The following is a 17,721-nucleotide window of genomic DNA, read 5'->3' on the forward strand; positions in this document are numbered from 1 at the left end:
TGGGCTGTCTGTGTAAAAGCAGCCTATTAAGTCTACTTTCAGGTCGCTAGACTCCAGAGGATCTGTCACTCAAAATTGCAAGGATGAGAGAGAGGATGATGTCTCACATAACTTTAAGAGACTTCAAGCAAACTGGGCTAACAAACAGATCCCATTCTCGGCAAACAGTATTTCAAACATAGGAGCAGTTACAGCTGCTGCCCCGGCCCCAGACTGCTCTGTTTTTCCGATTCACATGTTTAAGATACAAGTGCATCGGTCCGCGGACTTCAAACCGATCCAAATGGAACATGCATTGGTCAGAAAATTCATTCACTAGAGATACTGGTTTAAAGTCCAGGCTCTGTCGCAGCCAGTCGCGACCGGGAGACCCATGGGGCGCCGCACAATTGGCCCAGTGTCGTCCGGGTTAGGGGAGGGTTTGGCTGGCAAGGATGTCTTTGTCCCATAGCGCTCTTGCGACTCCTGTGGCAGGCTGGGCGCATGCACGCTGACAAGGTCGCCAGGTGTATGGTGTTTCCTATGACACATTGGTGTGGCTGGCTTCCGGTTTAAGGGAACATTGTGTCAAGAAGCAGAGCGGCTTGGTTGGGTCGTGTTTCGGAGGACGCACGGCTCTCGACCTTCGCCTCTCCCGAGTCCATACCAGGAGTTGCAGCGATGAGACAAGACTGTAAGTACCAATTGGATACCACGAAAAAGGGGTAAAAAAAAAGGTGAATGTAAGCGCTCATCATTTCAAAAAAGGCTACATCATTTTTAGAAACAGTAGTTTGGCCATTGCAGCGAGCCACTGGGGATGATAAACACCCTTTTGGCCACTCTTGCCTGGCTGGGCAGAGATGCATAGTTGTTTTATTTTTCTATAGGTTGGCCTAAAAGTTTTTAAGCAAAATAATCCAATCAAAACGGAAAGCTCCTTGAAAGTGGGAATATGCCTGGCCTATTGGGCCAAAATCAATTATGGCCTACTGTATAGATAATAGAACAACAGTGAACAAAACTTTTAAGAGATCTGATTTTTAGATTAGAAATACTTTGCAACAATGACACACTTATCTATCCACCTTGTTCCTTTCTTTTAGCTTTTAGTAAGTTTACATACACCTTAGCCAAATACATTTGAACTCAGTTTTTCACAATTCCTGACATTTAATCCAAGTAAAAATTCCCTGTCTTAGGTCAGTTAGATCACCACTTTATTTGAAGAATGTGAAATGTCAGAATAATAGTACAGAGAAAGATTTATTTAAGCTTTTATTTCTTTCATCACATTCCCAGTGGGTCAGAAGTTTACATATACTCAATTAGTATTTGGTAACATTGCCTTTAAATTGTTTAACTTGGGTCAAATGTTTCAGGTAGCCTTCCACAAGCTTCCCACAATAAATTGGGTGAATTTTGGCCCATTACTCCTGACAGAGCTGGTGTAACTGAGTCAGGTTTGTAGGCGTCCATGCTCGCACATGCTTTTTCAGTTCTGCCCACACATTTCCTATGGGATTGAGGTCAGGGCTTTGTGATGGCCACTCCAATACCTTGACTTTGTTGTCCTTAAGCCATTTTGCCACAACTATGGAAATATGCTTGCGGTCATTGTCCATTTGGAAGACCCATTTGCGACCAAGCTTTAACTTCCTGACTGATGTCTTGAGATGTTGCTTCAATATATCCAGATAATTTTCCTTGCTAATGATGCCAAATATTTTGTGAAGTGCACCAGTCCCTCCTGCAGCAAAGCACCAGCACAACATGTTGCTGCCACCCCCGTGCTTCACAGTTGGAATGGTGTTCTTTGGCTTGCAAGCCTCCCCCTTTTTCCTCCAAACATAACGATGGTCATTTTGGCCAAACAGTTCTATTTTTGTTTAATCAGACCAGAGGACATTTCTCCAAATTTCTCCAAAGTATGCTCTTTGTCCCCATGTGCAGTTGCAAACCGTAGTCTAGCTTTTTTATGGCGGTTTTGGAGCAGTGGCTTCTTCCTTGCTGAGCGGCCTTTCAGGTTATGTTGATATAGGACTCCTTTTTCTGTGGATATAGATACTTTTGTACCTGTTTCCTCCAGCATCTTCACAATGTCCTTTGTTGTTCTGGGATTGATTTGCACTTTTCACACCAAAGTATGTTCATCTCTAGGAGACAGAACGTGTCTCCTTCCTGAGCAGTATGACGGCTGCGTGGTCCCATGGTGTTTATACTTGCGTACTATTGTTTGTACAGATGAATGTGGTACCTTCAGGCGTTTGGAAATTGCTCCCAATGATGATCCAGACTTGTGGAGGTCTACACTTTTTGTTCCTGAGGTCTTGGCTGATTTCTTTTGATTTTCCCATGATGTCAAGCAAAGAGGCACTGAGTTTGAAGGTAGGCCTTGAAATACATCCACAGGTACACCTCCAATTGACTCAAATGATGTCAATTAGCCTATCAGAAGCTTCTAAAATCATGGCATTTTCTGGAATTTTCCAAGCTGTTTAAAGGCACAGTCAACTTAGTGTATGTAAACTTCTGACCCACTGGAATTGTGATACAGTGAATTATAAGTGAAATAATCTGTCTGTAGACAATTGTTGGATAAATTACTTGTCATGCACAAAGTAGATGTCCTAACCGACTTGCCAAAACTATAGTTTGTTAACAAGAAATTTGTGGAGTGGTTGAAGAAACGAGTTTTAATGACTCCAACCTAAGTGTATGTAAACTTCTGACTTCAACTGTATACACAAAAGTATATTCGCATCACTAGGCAACACAGAACCACACTGACCCATTGTAAAATGAGAGGCTATTCTTCCCATATTAAAACATATCCAAGCGCAACATGCCTAGCTCTGCCCACTGGGGCTTGGCTTACGGAGCGCTCTTTGAAATAAGCACTCGTATAGTCATATTCCATCGGCTCGAATTCTCTCACCACACCGGTGCAACGTTATCCTCCCATTGTGGATCACCTGGGCCGCATTTTAATTTCATTAACCATGTTGTGGGCCTTATAAAACTACTCACCGTTTGTTTACACTTTTCAGTCATGTTACGTCATTGACTAGCTAGCTAATAATGTAACTTTACCAGTATATCCAAACCTTTTGGGGCAAAGAGAGAGAAGGGATAGCTTCTTCAGGATATTAATGATCATAGCAAAGAATGAATGACATCTCTTGCACCTGACATTTTTAGAGATGGTGGACAATTTTCAATGTAATGCATCTCAATAGAACATTTGTGTTTACACAATGTAGATACCTAATATTCCACAAATAACAGGTATTCATATAAACATTTGAGCTTTTATAATAAACAAATGTCTTTACACCACCACTTTAGTGTTCAAAAGTACCCCTAGGCCCAATATAACCTGTATCTCAATCAAGATGTATTTTATTTTTAATCTAGTGCTCTTAAAATTGAATGTGGTGGGCCTTACTTTTCGTAGTGCTCCTAACAGCAAAATGTTTATTTAGAGCCCTGCTGACCAGGCCTAAAATTTCCCGGCGGCATTGACGGCCCTTGTGTGGCCGTAATGTCCCTTAAATAAAATACATGCCTTGCAGCCAAAGTGCTCCGAAGCACCTCTCACTCACACGGTTCTCTCAGATATCTCAATTCTTATTAGCCAAATGCCCGTCACGTGATCGTGTCCTCACAGGCATCGCAGCTCTGAAGTAGGCTACTAGTGAAGACAGACACATCGGGGATGCAACGGTGAACGTCTTTCTTATCCAATTCCGAGGTGCATATTGAAGATGTTAGAAGAACCGTCCACATTTACTTTTCGTCAGCCAAGATGAGTAAAACAGCAAAAGCACTAACCTATGTCAATCTGCTATCCCCACATTACAAAGGTTTACTTATTCCATTGGACGGCTTGTCATTCGGTGCGAAAAATAAATATTCCAAGGAGAGACTCTGGGACAGTTGTTGGACAAAGGATCTCAAGTTAATACAGCCAGTGTATGTTAAAAAATACTTTTAAAAGCAATGAGGCTGATGCAACAGATCAGAACGTTTAGCTTAAAATGTTGATAAACTATTCGTCCATTTCTTCACATTATAAGCGCAGCAATGCACACAGGGCAGTATGCTATAAGCATGAATGTTCCAAAAATGCAATTAGCGGGAAAACCCCGCTCTCCAAAGCACACTGCATGGGTTGTTACTATGACTAGGATTGTGTTGAGAACATGAAAGAAATACTGGTTTCAATGGCATATGAGGAAGTGTTTATGAAAGAATCCCCTTAACATTCTTATGGTCGGAACGCGGTAAGACATGCCTCATAAAATGTCAAAAAGTCTAGGTTTTAGAGTTAAATGTACACTGCCATGGCCTCCCGAGTAGCGCAGCGGTCTAAGATACTGCTTCACAGTGCTTGAGGCGTCACTACAGACCTGTGTTCGATCCCAGGCTGTGTCACAACCGCCTGTTACCGGGAGTCCCATAAGGCAGCGTCCAGCGTGGTTAGGGGAGGGTTTAGCCAGCGGGGGGCTTTACTTGGCTCATTGCGCTCTAGTGACTCCTTGTTGCGGGCCGGGCGCCTGCAGGCTGACTTCGGTCGTCAGTTGAGCTGTGTTTCCTCCTACACATTGCTGCAGCTGGCTTCTGGGTTAAGCGGACGGGTGTTAAGAAGCGCGGTTTGGCGGGTCATGTTTTGGAGGATGCATGACTCAACCGTCATCTCTATCGAGCATGTTGGGGAGTTGCAGCGATGAGACGAGATCGCAAATTGGATATCATGAAATTGGGTAACATTTAGAATAATTTCAAAATAAATAAAATAATTTTAAAAGGTTTACTGCCTCTGCTCAGATTGCAAGGTGGGTGATGTTGCAATGGGCAACAGGCGTTGGCCTTTGCGAACAGTGCCTCGAGTATGACAGAATCAAGCCTTTAGACGTTAATATTAATTATCCTACATCATATTTGTCAAACATGACTGTAGTTTAGCGCATATATATCCTTTAGTTAACACAATCAACGTTTCCCTTCACTGTGGCAGTTGTGATCAAATCAATGCAATATTAGCCACTTTCAATGAAACGTACCAAAACGATATATGCAAGAGTTTGTTGTACGTTGTTGAGTCTGTTTGAAACCAATGAAAGCCAGTCAGGGCATTGGGGAAATTTGTTTTCTTCAAAAAATGAATTGTTAGAATGGCTAAATCATTTAACAGTGTACCAGGGGTACTTGCTACTGTGATTCCTCAAATGCAGAGCCTGTTGGGAGTATTTTTTTGAATACGAAATTATACTTATGTTATATTGTTTGCTAGCTCAGCTGGTTAGCTAGCTCTGTCTCATTGACCACCAAACGTTGCTAACGCTAGCCACTTAACTTGTTCTTGCAATGTTTATTAACTAGGTAAGTTAGCCATGTTATTAATACAACTCGCATCTGCTGTCTACAATAGGATACAATTTGAGAGATCTGGTTTGCGCCAAGTGGTTGTAGCTTTGACAGCATGTTGACAATGAATTCAGAGCCATTCAGTGGCTAGCCACACTACAAACATACTTTTACCAGGTTCCCAAGAAGCAATAATAACAGTCCACCAAAACATACCCAAGAGTTTCTTGATTAGCAAGGGGCGGTGTGTGTTTAATTTCATTGTGTATTAAAAACACAGTGAGATAATTGTGAGATTTCGCCAGTGGTTAGAAGGGGGAAATTGGGCTTCCCGGGAAAATGTTGTCCACAACAGTAACCAAGGGGGTCTGGGCTTAGCGATGGGTCAATAGTCAGCAAGTGTAGCAAGGAGGAATGGGCAGTGAAGGCAGAAACTGCTGGCTCACAAAGACTGCATCTTATCTTTGAGGGCTTCTGATGTCAGAATGTAAGTTAAAAGGAAGGGCAATCTCTTGGGGAAATTGTGTAGTTAAGTGTAACTATCTATATGAGCTGACTATGTGTGTGTAAATGATGTATGTCTATGATGTATGTACTATGTAGGCACCTGAGCTGACCCATAAGGGAGACTAGGCATCTACATTACCTATCAGATTAGGGGGGACATTGTAGTCTATTTGTCCCCCCCCCCCCCCCCCCCACTTTGGTTCTGAAATCACCATCACCCACTAATTAAACTTGTCATTTTTGCAGATTAAGTGTCCGAGCTAGGAATGTTTCAATATTTATTGTTTACAAATTATGAGTCAATGAATATATACTGAATGTACAAAACATTAAGAGCAGTGGTTTGTTAATATTTGTCTTTCCCATTCACCCTCTAAATGGCACACACACAATCCATGTCTCAATTGTCTCGAGGCTTAAAATCATTCTTTAACCAGTCTCCTCCACTTTATCAACACTGATTAAAGTATATTTAACAAGTGACATCAATAAGCTTCACCTGGATTCACCTGGTCAGTCTGTCACGGAAAGTGCAGGTGTTCATAATGTTTTGTACACTTAGTGTATGGCACAACTGGATTCCACCCATCTCAAAATCGAATGGTTTCTACCAGAGAGATCTTCTCTTCTCGCTTTGGCCATGTAGTGCGCCTCACAAGTGATTGCTGTCCTTATTATGAAATGATCAACTTTACCCTGTATATCTAAAAATGAGCATATACACTGATTGTTTAATGCAAAATGACCAAAACTGTTGCTGATCGTGAACCTAAACAATCAAAATAATATCTATTGTACGGCCTGTTCAGCAGTTATAGCCAGATGAGTCTGTTTGGGATCCTGAGTGGCGCAGCGGTCTAAGGCAGTGCTAGAGGCGTCACTTCAGACCCAGGTTCGATCCCGGGGTGTATCACAACCAGCCGTGATCGGGAGTCCCAATAACGGCGCACAGTTGGCCCAGCGTCGTCCGGGTTAGGGGAGGGTTTGGCCGGGGTAGGCAGTCATTGTAAATAAGAATTTGTTCTTATCTGACTTGCCTAGTTAGATAAAATTAAAAATGAGTTGTCTCTGGTAGATTACTTTTATTCCGGTAAAAATATTTTCAACAGCACATAGACCGCTGCACCACCCGGGAGCCCCATCTAAGGCACTGCATCTCAGTTCTAGAGGCGTCACTACAGACACCCTGTTTCGAATCCAGGCTGTATCACAAGGAAAAGGGGGATACCTAGTCAGTTCTACAACTGAAATGTGTCTTCTGCATTTAATGTGTCTTCTGCGAGCCAGGCCTCGTCGCCCAACATCAGTGCTTTCACTTCAGCGGATGGCGAGTAGCCATGTCATAAACAACTCACGTTTGCCATTCTCACTGTTCTCACTCAATGTTTTTGTACGGTCAGGGCATTTGAGAAATGAGTGGACTAGTTAAGTAGCCTAGCAGTTAGTGTTGGGCCAGTAACAAATGTCGCTAGTTCGAATCCCCAAGCCGACAAGGTGAAAAATCTGCCGACGTGCCCATGAGCAAGACACTTAACCCTAAATGCTCCAGGGTCACCGTTGATAATGGCAGACCCTGGGTGTGACCCCACTCTCTGATTGTCTCTCGTTGAGTTTGAATATGCAAAAAAAACATTTCCAATTCACACGTGCATAATACAATTGTACTTCTATGAAATAGGACAAATATAAGCACCCACAATAATAATCATTATTCTTATTAATAATAATAATTGATGACAGTTGGGCATGTTGCTTACAAGGTGGGCATTCCTCCTGTTCTTTTACTGTCTAACATCTTCCTTCTCCTTGCAGACGGCTTGGCGTAGACTTGGGAAAGTCAGTTGTTTACCAAGAGTCCAACAGAGGTGAGATGCCAGGTTATCCGTTTCAGCTTCATACAGTATACACAGTGTTCAAAACATTAAGGACACCTTATATGTGAACGACCAGCTCGATTCGGTCTTATGTGGCAAAATTGTATTTAAAAAAATATTTTTTTACGTTGGATAAAAGTAAACTTGGAGCTAGAAAATGGTATCATACACTACAGTTGAGGAACAATTGGGAAAGTACTTCTTCTTTGAAAGTTGATAAACATGTAGCCCCACTTTTGATAAAATGGCCCTTAAATGTTTTGTTACACCTATTGGAGAGCTCTTTGTCTATACCCGTTCATTATCGTTCACACCCTCTTAAGCCTTAGCCCCACCCATCTCTTTACGGATTCACGTGAGGCCATTTGCTAAACCGAGTGAGTACAGTAGTGTACTAAACAAAGATTAAGACTAAAGGTTTATACTATGTCTATTGACATGTCTGTATACAGTTGTCGCAGTGACACCATGAACATTCTATTATCGTCCAACATCAAACTTATCGTTGTCGTTATGAAAAAGTATAAACACAAAAACGACAGGCTGTATGACATCAGCACCCTGGTGGTTCAAAATAGCATAACTGGTGTATTTTAACACCAATAAACCCATCTGTTTAAAAATGAATTTAGTTTATGTAAATCTAGCAAACCAGGCAACTAAAAGCAACTTTCTAAACAATGTTTTTTCGTCGTTTCTAGCTTGTTAGAAACGTTTCTAACTTTACAAGTTAATGGCAAGCTAATTAGAGAAAATATCTTATGGTTGTGATTGTGACTAAATAAAATAATTTTAGTACTTGGGCACTGTCTCGTTGGCCTAATGTTATATCCTAATTTGTCTTTGGTGCAGGCTATGTTCTTCACATTACCGTTTCTGGTATCCATGCACTATATCAAATAAAATAAATGTTTATTTGTCACATGCATAGGATACAAAGGTGTTAACAGGACAGTGAAAGGTTACTTGCATAGTGGAGTCTTTCTAAAAATTATTGTAATAGTTTTTTAGACATGTAGCTAGCTGGCTAGCAAAACAACGAACCATAATCCCAACTCATAACGTTACTTACTGTCCTTTATGAATCTACAGGTAGCTAAAGCTAAACAACTAGGTTCAATGTTACTTAGCTAGCTAACATTAGGCTATAGCTAGCAATGCAAATGGCTCTGAGATATGAATAATATTACTACACAGATCATACACATAATCTTAGCTAGCGAGACAGCCAGCTAACGTTAGCTAGCCAGCTAACGTTAGCTAGCCAGCTAACGTTAGCTAGCCAGCTAACGTTAGCTAGCTAGCTAACTAACAGTACGCTTTAACTTCCAATGAAAATTATTTTCTGCCAATTAGAAACGGATAATATTGGAAAATGTAGCTAGCTAGGCTCTCTTACCCATATTCATAGATTAACATTTCTCCCTCACGGATGCCGTGGTTCACCTTATTTTGAAGATGTAATCCGGAGACAGGTGTTTTGTACAACAGCCTTCTGTGCGTTCTCTTTTTGACTCCCTCTGCATATTTGCAGTCAAACGTCAGAATTTTCTCCATTTCCTTAGCTATCATACTCTGCTTCCACTGGGCATTCCACCGATTTCCAAACTGTCCTCACGAAAGTGGAAAACATTAGCAACACTTTTGCAGTCTTTGTGATATCTTTCAAAAAAGTAGCGTTTGAAAGGATTAACTACACATACTGAGCAGCTCATGTTATAGAAACAAGCGTGTCCAGCCCATCCATTATCTCAGCTAATCATGGCTAGCAGAAAGGTTCCTGTCTTTTTCATTAGCTTAACCAACAAGGCTCGTAATTTAACTATTTTATTTGTATTTACAGATGGCATACAATTTTGTTAAGGCACTTGAGAGTTCACATTACAGAAATAAGCATTTTGATTAAAAAAAAAATCTTTACATTCAAATACCTCGTGAAGTAGTGACGCGGCAGGAGTTTTCCTGAAACGAGTCACATATTGAGTTGCACCCCCCCACACTTTTGCCCTCAGAACAGCCTCAATTCGTGGGCCATGGACTCTACAAGGGGTCGAAAGCGTTCCACAGGGATGCTGGCCCATGTTGATTCCAATGCTTCCCAGAGATGTCAAGTTGGCTGGATGTTCTTTGGGTGGTGGACCATTCTTGACACACACAGGGAAACTCTTGAGTGTGAAAAACCCAGCAACGTTGTAGTTCTTGACACAAACCAGTGCACCTGGCACCTGCTACCATACCTCGTTCAAAGGCACTTAAATATTTTGTTTTGCTCATTCACCCTCTGAATGGCGCACATACACAATCCATGTTTCAATTGTCTTAGGTAAAGAAGGGTTTTTAAACCTTGTCTCCTCCCCTTCATCTACACTGATTATGAAGTGGATTTAACAACTGACATCAATAAGGGATCATAGTTTTCATCTGGTCAGTCTGTCATGGAAAGTCCTTTAATGTTTTGTACACTCAGTGTATATAAAGTCTACAGGCTTACTATAGAACTATAGTATAGATCCCTTAAACTCAAATCTGGACCTCGAAGCCAGTTCCACTGCATCTTTTCATTGTTCCCCTTTAATCAGGGACTGATTTAGACCTGGGACACCAGGTGTGCAAGTAATTATCAGGTAGAACAGAAAACCAGCAGGCTCTGGACCTCGTAGTGTAAGAGTTAAATGTCCCTGGTATACAGTGCATTCGGAAAGTATTCAGACCCTTTGACTTTTTCCACATGTTGTTACATTACAGCCCTATTCTAAAATTGATTAAATAGTTTTCTTTCATCATCAATCTATACACAATACCACAATGACAAAGCAAAAACAGGTTTAGACATTTTTGCAAATGTATCACATTTACATAAGTATTCAGACCCTTTACTCAGTAGTTTGTTGAAGCACCTTTGGCAGCGATTACAGCCTCAAGTCTTCTTAGGTATGACGCTACAAGCTTGGCACACCTGTATTTGGGGAGTTTCTTCAATGTTTCTCTGCAGATCGGCTATAGCTCTGTCAGATTGGATGGGGAGCGTCGCTGCACAGTTATTTTCAGGTCTCTCCAGAGAAGTTCGATCAGGTTTAAGTCCGGGCTCTGGCTGGGCCACTCAATGATATTCAGATGCTTGTCCCAAAGCCACTCTTGCGTTGTCTTGGCTGTGTGCTTAGGGTCGATGTCCTGAGCACTCTGGAGCAGGTTTTCATCAATGATACTTTGGTCAGTTCAGCTTTCCCTCAATCCTGTCCCTGCCGCTGAAAAACATCCCCACAGCATGATACTGCCACCACCATGCTTCACTGTAGGGATGGTGCCAGGTTTCCTCCAGATGAGATGCTTGGCATTCTGGCCAAAGCTCAATCTTGGTTTCATCACACCAAAGACTCTTCTATCACATAGTCTGAAAGTCTTTAGGTGCCTTTTTGGCAAACTCCAAGCAGGCTGTCAACGTGCATTTTACTGAGGAGTGGCTTCCATCTGGCCACTCTACCATAAAGGCTTCATTTAATACATTTTAGAATAAGGCTTTAACATGAAGAAAATCAAGGGGTCTGAATACCTTCCGAATGCACCGTAGATGATGGTCGGCATACTGTATGTTGGGTTACTTGCTCCTGAAACTGATTTGCTTCTTTTTTTTTATTTACAGAAACCAGGGTGGACGTGAAGGAGTCTGTTCGTGGTCAAGACATCTTTATCATCCAGACCATTCCAAGGTGAGAGGATCCGGGTGTCTTTTCTTCTACACCATCTGAAATGAGTGTGTATATTCTAGTTGGTTGGATATGCCGTATCGCCACAGAACCAAATGGACCATTAGAAACTAGGTGAGAGGAAAGTAAATGTATTCCCTTGTGAAATCAGGCAGACATTGTTGATCCATCGCTGATCAGTCAGAATGACCCCCGTGGGTCGCTGTCTCCACCAACATCTTTTCATCCAGTGGTTATGTCATTCATTGGTTGGCAGGAGCTGCCTGGTGAAGTGAGAGAGCAATATTAACAGCCAGCTAGGGGGCACTGACCTGTGAAGAGTAACTTTCCTGAATTTTTTTATGTATTTTAATCGAAAACCAGATGTTTTTGGCTTATTTATAGTGAAACGCATCAATTCCGGTCTTCATTTTGACAGTTCATTGCAAAAGTGATATATTTAGGTATTTTAGTAGTAAATCTAGCTCTTTTTGTATCTAGCGGTTAAATTCAACCATTTGAAATCATAATGTAAAGAAGGCACCTTAATAATAGTGCCTCTTCAGCATCTCAAGGGTGGGGTTTGGTATGAAATCCACTCTCTTCTAGATGTGCTGGGTGGTACCACCTCAAGGCTCACTATTAAAGCAGGTGACAGCACGCCTTATTTGCAATGGTCTTGGTAAGTGGAGTGTGCCAGTTTTTTTTATCCTGACTAAACTACTGACGTTACACAACTCAAGGCAGTAAGGCACATTTCCACATATGACCAAATTCAATGTTTTTGATTACCGTTTCATACATTTATGTGCTTTTACGAAGAATAAAAACGTGGGCTATGAGGATTTTACGTTTTATATTCGTAGGTATGTCCATCATAACGAGAAATAGGTGACAATGGTGGCCATGTCAACTCATATTTTCTCCCAACTGCTATGACTAATTGGTGGCTCATAGTTCAATGGTTGGGAGTTCTAATCCCACATGAGCAAGATATACATTTTTATTTCAAACCCTTAATTTACAAATTTTATCTCTGGTAGTAGTTGTAGGGTTTTACTCGCCTGTTCTGCACCCTTAGGTGAGACACAAAAAATTGCTGCCCCTTCAAGAATAGTCCCAGTAAGCAAAAATGTTGGAAAGACGTCTAAAATACATTTTTCCAGACGTTGGGTTCAATTTAGGTTCTGAATGAAAGGTAAAAAGACATCTATTCCGGACGTTGAAATAATGTTCGTTTTCGGTTCTGAATGTAAGTTGAGAAGATGTAATTCATAGATGTCTGTTTGTTCCAAATAAAGGCTGGTCCAGACCGGACAAAAAAATAAGTCCAAAAGGCGTCAGCATCGGTCTGTGCTTACTGAGGTATAGCCTACTGCAGGGATGGGGAACTCCAGTCCTTGGGGGTGGGAGGGGAGTCAAAATTTTTCCACATCCCTAGTCAACACAGCTGCTGAAACTAATTCCATTCTAAACTGAAGATAATGATTAGTTGATTATTGGTGTCAGATGTGTTATCTAGGGCAAAAGTGTGACACGAATCATCCCTGGCCTACAGTGTTGTCTAAAATGTAATTTTATGAATGCCCATCTGTGTGGTAGGCCTACCATTGGTAAAACACAAAAAAAGACGACCGGACCAAAAAAAGACGTCCAAAAGACGGTGTCGGTCCGTGCTTGCTGGGGTGTAGCCTACCATGTCAGCCCACAATGGTGTAGGTCCATCATTTGTGAAACAGGCCGTTGCATTGGCGTTATTAGTCCTGATTCCTGTGACTAATACATTTTGCTATTTAAGCTGTATCACCTATCCAATTTTATCAGTAGGAGTTATCCTGAGCCTATTTGCAATGTGTTTACACAGTGGGAAATACAGAATTTTATTTTTCGCTATCAGCTTGTAAAAAATGTACGCATACAAACTTGAAACCACTGATCATGAAATTTAGCCCACGGGATGAATGTCCTGGACAGCAATTCTGAGTAGCCTGTTTGTCTATTTTACTTTGACCTGTCCTGTTTTTAGGATATGTTTATTAACGTCAGTGCATTCTTTATTTGATTGGAATGCTGTTTAGGTTAGGCTATTTGATTGGGAAAAACCTGTATGATGTAAAAAGTGTCCGTCTCATTACATTGTCATACATTTTATCTCCAGCCTGTAGGCTACAGAAAAGGCCACATACTCGTTCTACCATATGCTACATGATTTATGTAATTTCTTTTGATGGTATGTTGGTGGAACACCGCAGCGCTGTCTCTCTCCAACAGCGCCCTGGAGAGGTGCACTTGGAATGGACAAGATAAATATTTTGCGTCCCTGCCTTTGACAAAGTTTGCACTGCTTATCATAGGGCAGCATCAGCGCTCACTTTAAAAGCCCATATGCCACCGATTGAGAGAAGTTGTCATTGTTTTTGGGCAGAATTATGTGATGTGTTGTTGGAGGTGAATCTTGGTCAATTTAGCTCAGAAAATAGCGCCTTAGTCAATCTGACACCATAGGTGGTCACCTAATCCTACCTAATGAGCGGGCCGGCCCTGGTGCCCAAGACTAATCTGTGAGTTAATTTGACAATTAGAAAAAGAGCTACTGTGTAAATAATGTAATACAGGTTGGATTGAATTGAGCCCCTAATCTTCATTTTCAAGGTGACGATTGCATTTTTCCCCCAACACGATACTGCAATAAATGTGAGTCCACATTTTAAAATATATATTTGTTTGCATCCCAAGGGGGATTCGATCTTAAACCGCAAGTGGCAATAGATGTCAGGAACTTGGTGACTAACCACTGTGAGCTGACTGTCCAGAGATGTATTTGCTCACAATGCACATCACTTTATTAGATGATGCTTTAGTGAGAAAGTGTTGGGAGCAGGTATAACTGTTTACCCACCCCCGAAATGAATATTTATGAGTAATTCCCCCCAACCACAACTTCTCCCCTGAATGCATTTTTAGAACATATGAAGGGTTGGGCAAAGGGTGAAATTGGGGTTGAGTTACTCTTTAATTATTGTGGTTGGCTCTGCTGTTTCAGGATGCTGCCTAGGCCAAATCTACTCTGGCACTACCTCATTGCACTCTTTGTATGAGTTAAGCTACTAATTATAGTGTTTGTAACGGTGCATCAAGTCCCCAACAAAGTTTGCCTCTGGTTCTCTCATGAACCGGCTGAATCCCCTACAACAATGGAGTCGTTCTTCGATACGATCTTGAGAGGCTTAATTATTTAGAAATGCCCCAAAAGCTTTCAAGGTTATACTTCAGGGTTTAGGGAACGACTATTAGTGTGGCGCTCAAGTAAGTTAACATTGTAGGATACTGACTAGCGTCATAGACTCACTCAAATGTGTAGTGGATGTGTTTCAACGAAGACGAGTGTTCACTCTGTGAGCATGAACATTCTGTGGGGCCAATGTGGTCTTGAGACGCGCCGACATCAGTTTACTGAAATATCTACAATAACTACTCTTGACTCCATCTTACTTATCTTATCTCTATTCAAATATCTACACATACTACTCTTTATCTCACTCTTGCTTATCTTATTACATTAACTTATCTCTGTCCGTCTGTCTCCATTGCCTTTTGAACGGTTCTTTTGTCCTGCCCAGAGATGTGAACACGGCCATCATGGAGCTGCTGGTCATGGCCTACGCTCTCAAGACTAACTGTGCCAAGAACATCATTGGGGTCATCCCCTACTTCCCTTACAGCAAGCAGTGCAAGATGAGGAAGAGGGGCTCCATTGTCTGCAAGCTGCTGGCTTCCATGCTCGCCAAAGCCGGTATGATACTATATGGCTACTGTATGCATCATGTTGTTTTCTTGTTGTTGTGATACCAATATAAACAAAAAATGGTTGCATAAATGCTTACAATGTTTTAGGAAGATGGTTAAAACACTGCTAAGATAAGTTGTACACAAATGAATAATTTGGTAGGAGTTATACACGTAGTTATTATGAAAAAAAATGCTTTACCATGTACTGTGAGGTAACGCAGCCTGGTCTCAAATCAACTTTTATTAGTCACATACACGTGTTTAGCAGATGTTATTGCGGGTGTAGCAAAATACTTGTGTTTCTAGCTCCAGCAGTGCAGTAATATCTAACACGTAAATATTAACAATTTCACAATACACACAAATAAGTAAAGGAATGGAATTAAGAATATATAAATATATGGACGAACAATGTCAGAGTGGCATAGACTTAAGATACAGTATATACATATGAGAAGAGTAATGCAAAATATGTAAACATTATTAAAGTAACTAATGTTCCAATTACTAGTGCCCAATGATTTCAAGTATATGTATTTAGGCAGCAGTCTCTAATGTGCTAGTGATGGCTATTTAACAGTCTGATGGCCTTGAGATAGAAGCTGTTTTTCAGTCTCTCGGTCCCAGCTTTGATGCACCTGTACTGACCTCGCCTTCTGGATGATAGCGGGGTGACCAGGCAGTGGCTCGGGTGGTTGTTGTCCTTGATGATCTACTAGACGTAACATAGGAAATGTAAATCCCGGACACAGAAGTTGTATGATATGTTACATAAGACAGATGGTCTAAGGCAAAAATTTGAAGTCGGGTGGGTGGGCGGGCTTACACGGAACCCAAACCGGCTGCGCGCGTGCGCCATCGTGCATAAATTTATTTTGCCCCCCCACACCAAACGCGATCACGACACGCAGGTTAAAATATCAAAACAAACTCTGAACCAATGACATTAATTTGGGGACAGGTCGAAAAGCATTAAACATGTATGGCAATTTAGCTAGTTAGCTTGCACTTGCTAGCTTACCTTAATTTGTCCTATTTAGCTAGCTTGCTGTTGCTAGCTAATTTGTCCTGGGATATTAACATTGAGTTGTTATTTTACCTGAAATGCACAAGAACCTCTACTCCGACAATGAATCCACACATAAAATGGCCAACTGAATCGTTTCTAGCCATCTCTCCTCCTTCCAGGCTTTTTCATCTTTGAACTTATATGGTGATCGCATCTAAACTTTCATTGTATTACCACGACAACCGGCAACAAAGTTCGTCTTTCAATCACCCACGTGGGTATAACCAATGAGAAGATGGCACGTGGGTAGCTGCTTCTATAAACCAATGAGGAGATGGGAGAGGCAGGACTTTCAGCGCGATCTGCGTCAGAAATAGGAATTACTTCTATTTTAGCCCTTGGCGTCGCAGACGCTCGTTGGCACGCGTGAGCAGTGTGGGTGCAATAATTGTATAACATGGATTTCTACATTTATTTTGCGACGCTCGTGCACACAACATGTCCGGTCGGGTCAGCATGTTATAAGGCGAATGTCTAGCAACCCAAAGGTTGCGAGTTCGAATTTCATCACGGATAACTTCAGCATTTAAGCTACTTTTCAACTACTTAGCATGTTAGCTAACCCTAACCCTTTTAGCTAACCTTAACCGCATCATACGTTTTGTAACTTTATAGTACGTTTTGGAAATTCTGAACATATTGTACGTTTTGAAAATTCGTAGTTTATTTTTATTCAACCTTTAATTTAACTAGGCAAGTCACTTAAGAACAAATTCTTATTTACTATGACGGCCTACCAAAAGGCCTCCTACGGGGGCTGGGATTGTAAAATAAAATGTAGGACAAAACACAGCATGGCAGCAACACATCATGACAACAACATAGCAGCAAAGCAACATGGTAGCAGCACAAAACAGTACAAACATTATTGGGCACAGAGGGCAAGAAGGTAGAGACAACAATACATCACACGAAGCAGCCACAACTGTCAGTAAGAGTGTCCATGATTGAGTCTTTGAATGAAGAGATGGAGAGAAAACGGTCCAGTTTGAGTGTTTTTTGCAGCTCGTTCCAGTCGCCAGCTGCAGCGAACTGAAAAGAGGAGCGACCCAGGGATGTGTTTGCATGGGGGCCTTTAGCAGAATGTGACTGGCAGAACGGGTGTTGTATGTGGAGGATGAGGGCTGCAGGAGATATCTCAGGAGGGAGTGAGGCCTAAGTGGGTTTTATAAATAAGCATCAACCAGTGGGTCTTGTGACGGGTATACAGAGATGGCCAGTTTATAGAGGAGTATAGAGTGCAGTGATGTGTCCTATAAGGAACATTGGTGGCAAATCTGATGGCCGAATGGTAAAGAACATCTAGCCGCTCAAGAGCACCCTTACCTGCCGATCTATAAATTACATCTCCGTAGTCTAGCATGGGTAGGATGGTCATCTGAATCAGGGTTAGTTTGGCAGCTGGAGTGAAAGAGGAGCGATTACGATAGAGGAAACCAAGTCTAGATTT

The 17,721-nt window shown here is 41.6% G+C and overlaps 1 protein-coding gene across 2 annotated transcripts in view; it reads left to right on the plus strand.

The window, feature by feature from the left end:
- Nucleotides 1–17,721, plus strand: part of LOC120065979 (phosphoribosyl pyrophosphate synthase-associated protein 1-like) — a 28,116-nt gene that overhangs the window by 1,005 nt on the left and 9,390 nt on the right. For both annotated transcript variants that reach the window (XM_039017022.1, XM_039017029.1), the window contains 3 exons: nt 7,669–7,721; nt 11,371–11,437; nt 15,034–15,206. In XM_039017022.1, the coding sequence (XP_038872950.1) occupies nt 7,669–7,721; nt 11,371–11,437; nt 15,034–15,206 (293 nt within the window). The remainder of the gene's footprint in view (nt 1–7,668; nt 7,722–11,370; nt 11,438–15,033; nt 15,207–17,721) is intronic.

This window comes from Salvelinus namaycush, chromosome 2 (assembly GCF_016432855.1).
Source record: "Salvelinus namaycush isolate Seneca chromosome 2, SaNama_1.0, whole genome shotgun sequence".
NCBI lineage: Eukaryota > Metazoa > Chordata > Actinopteri > Salmoniformes > Salmonidae > Salvelinus > Salvelinus namaycush.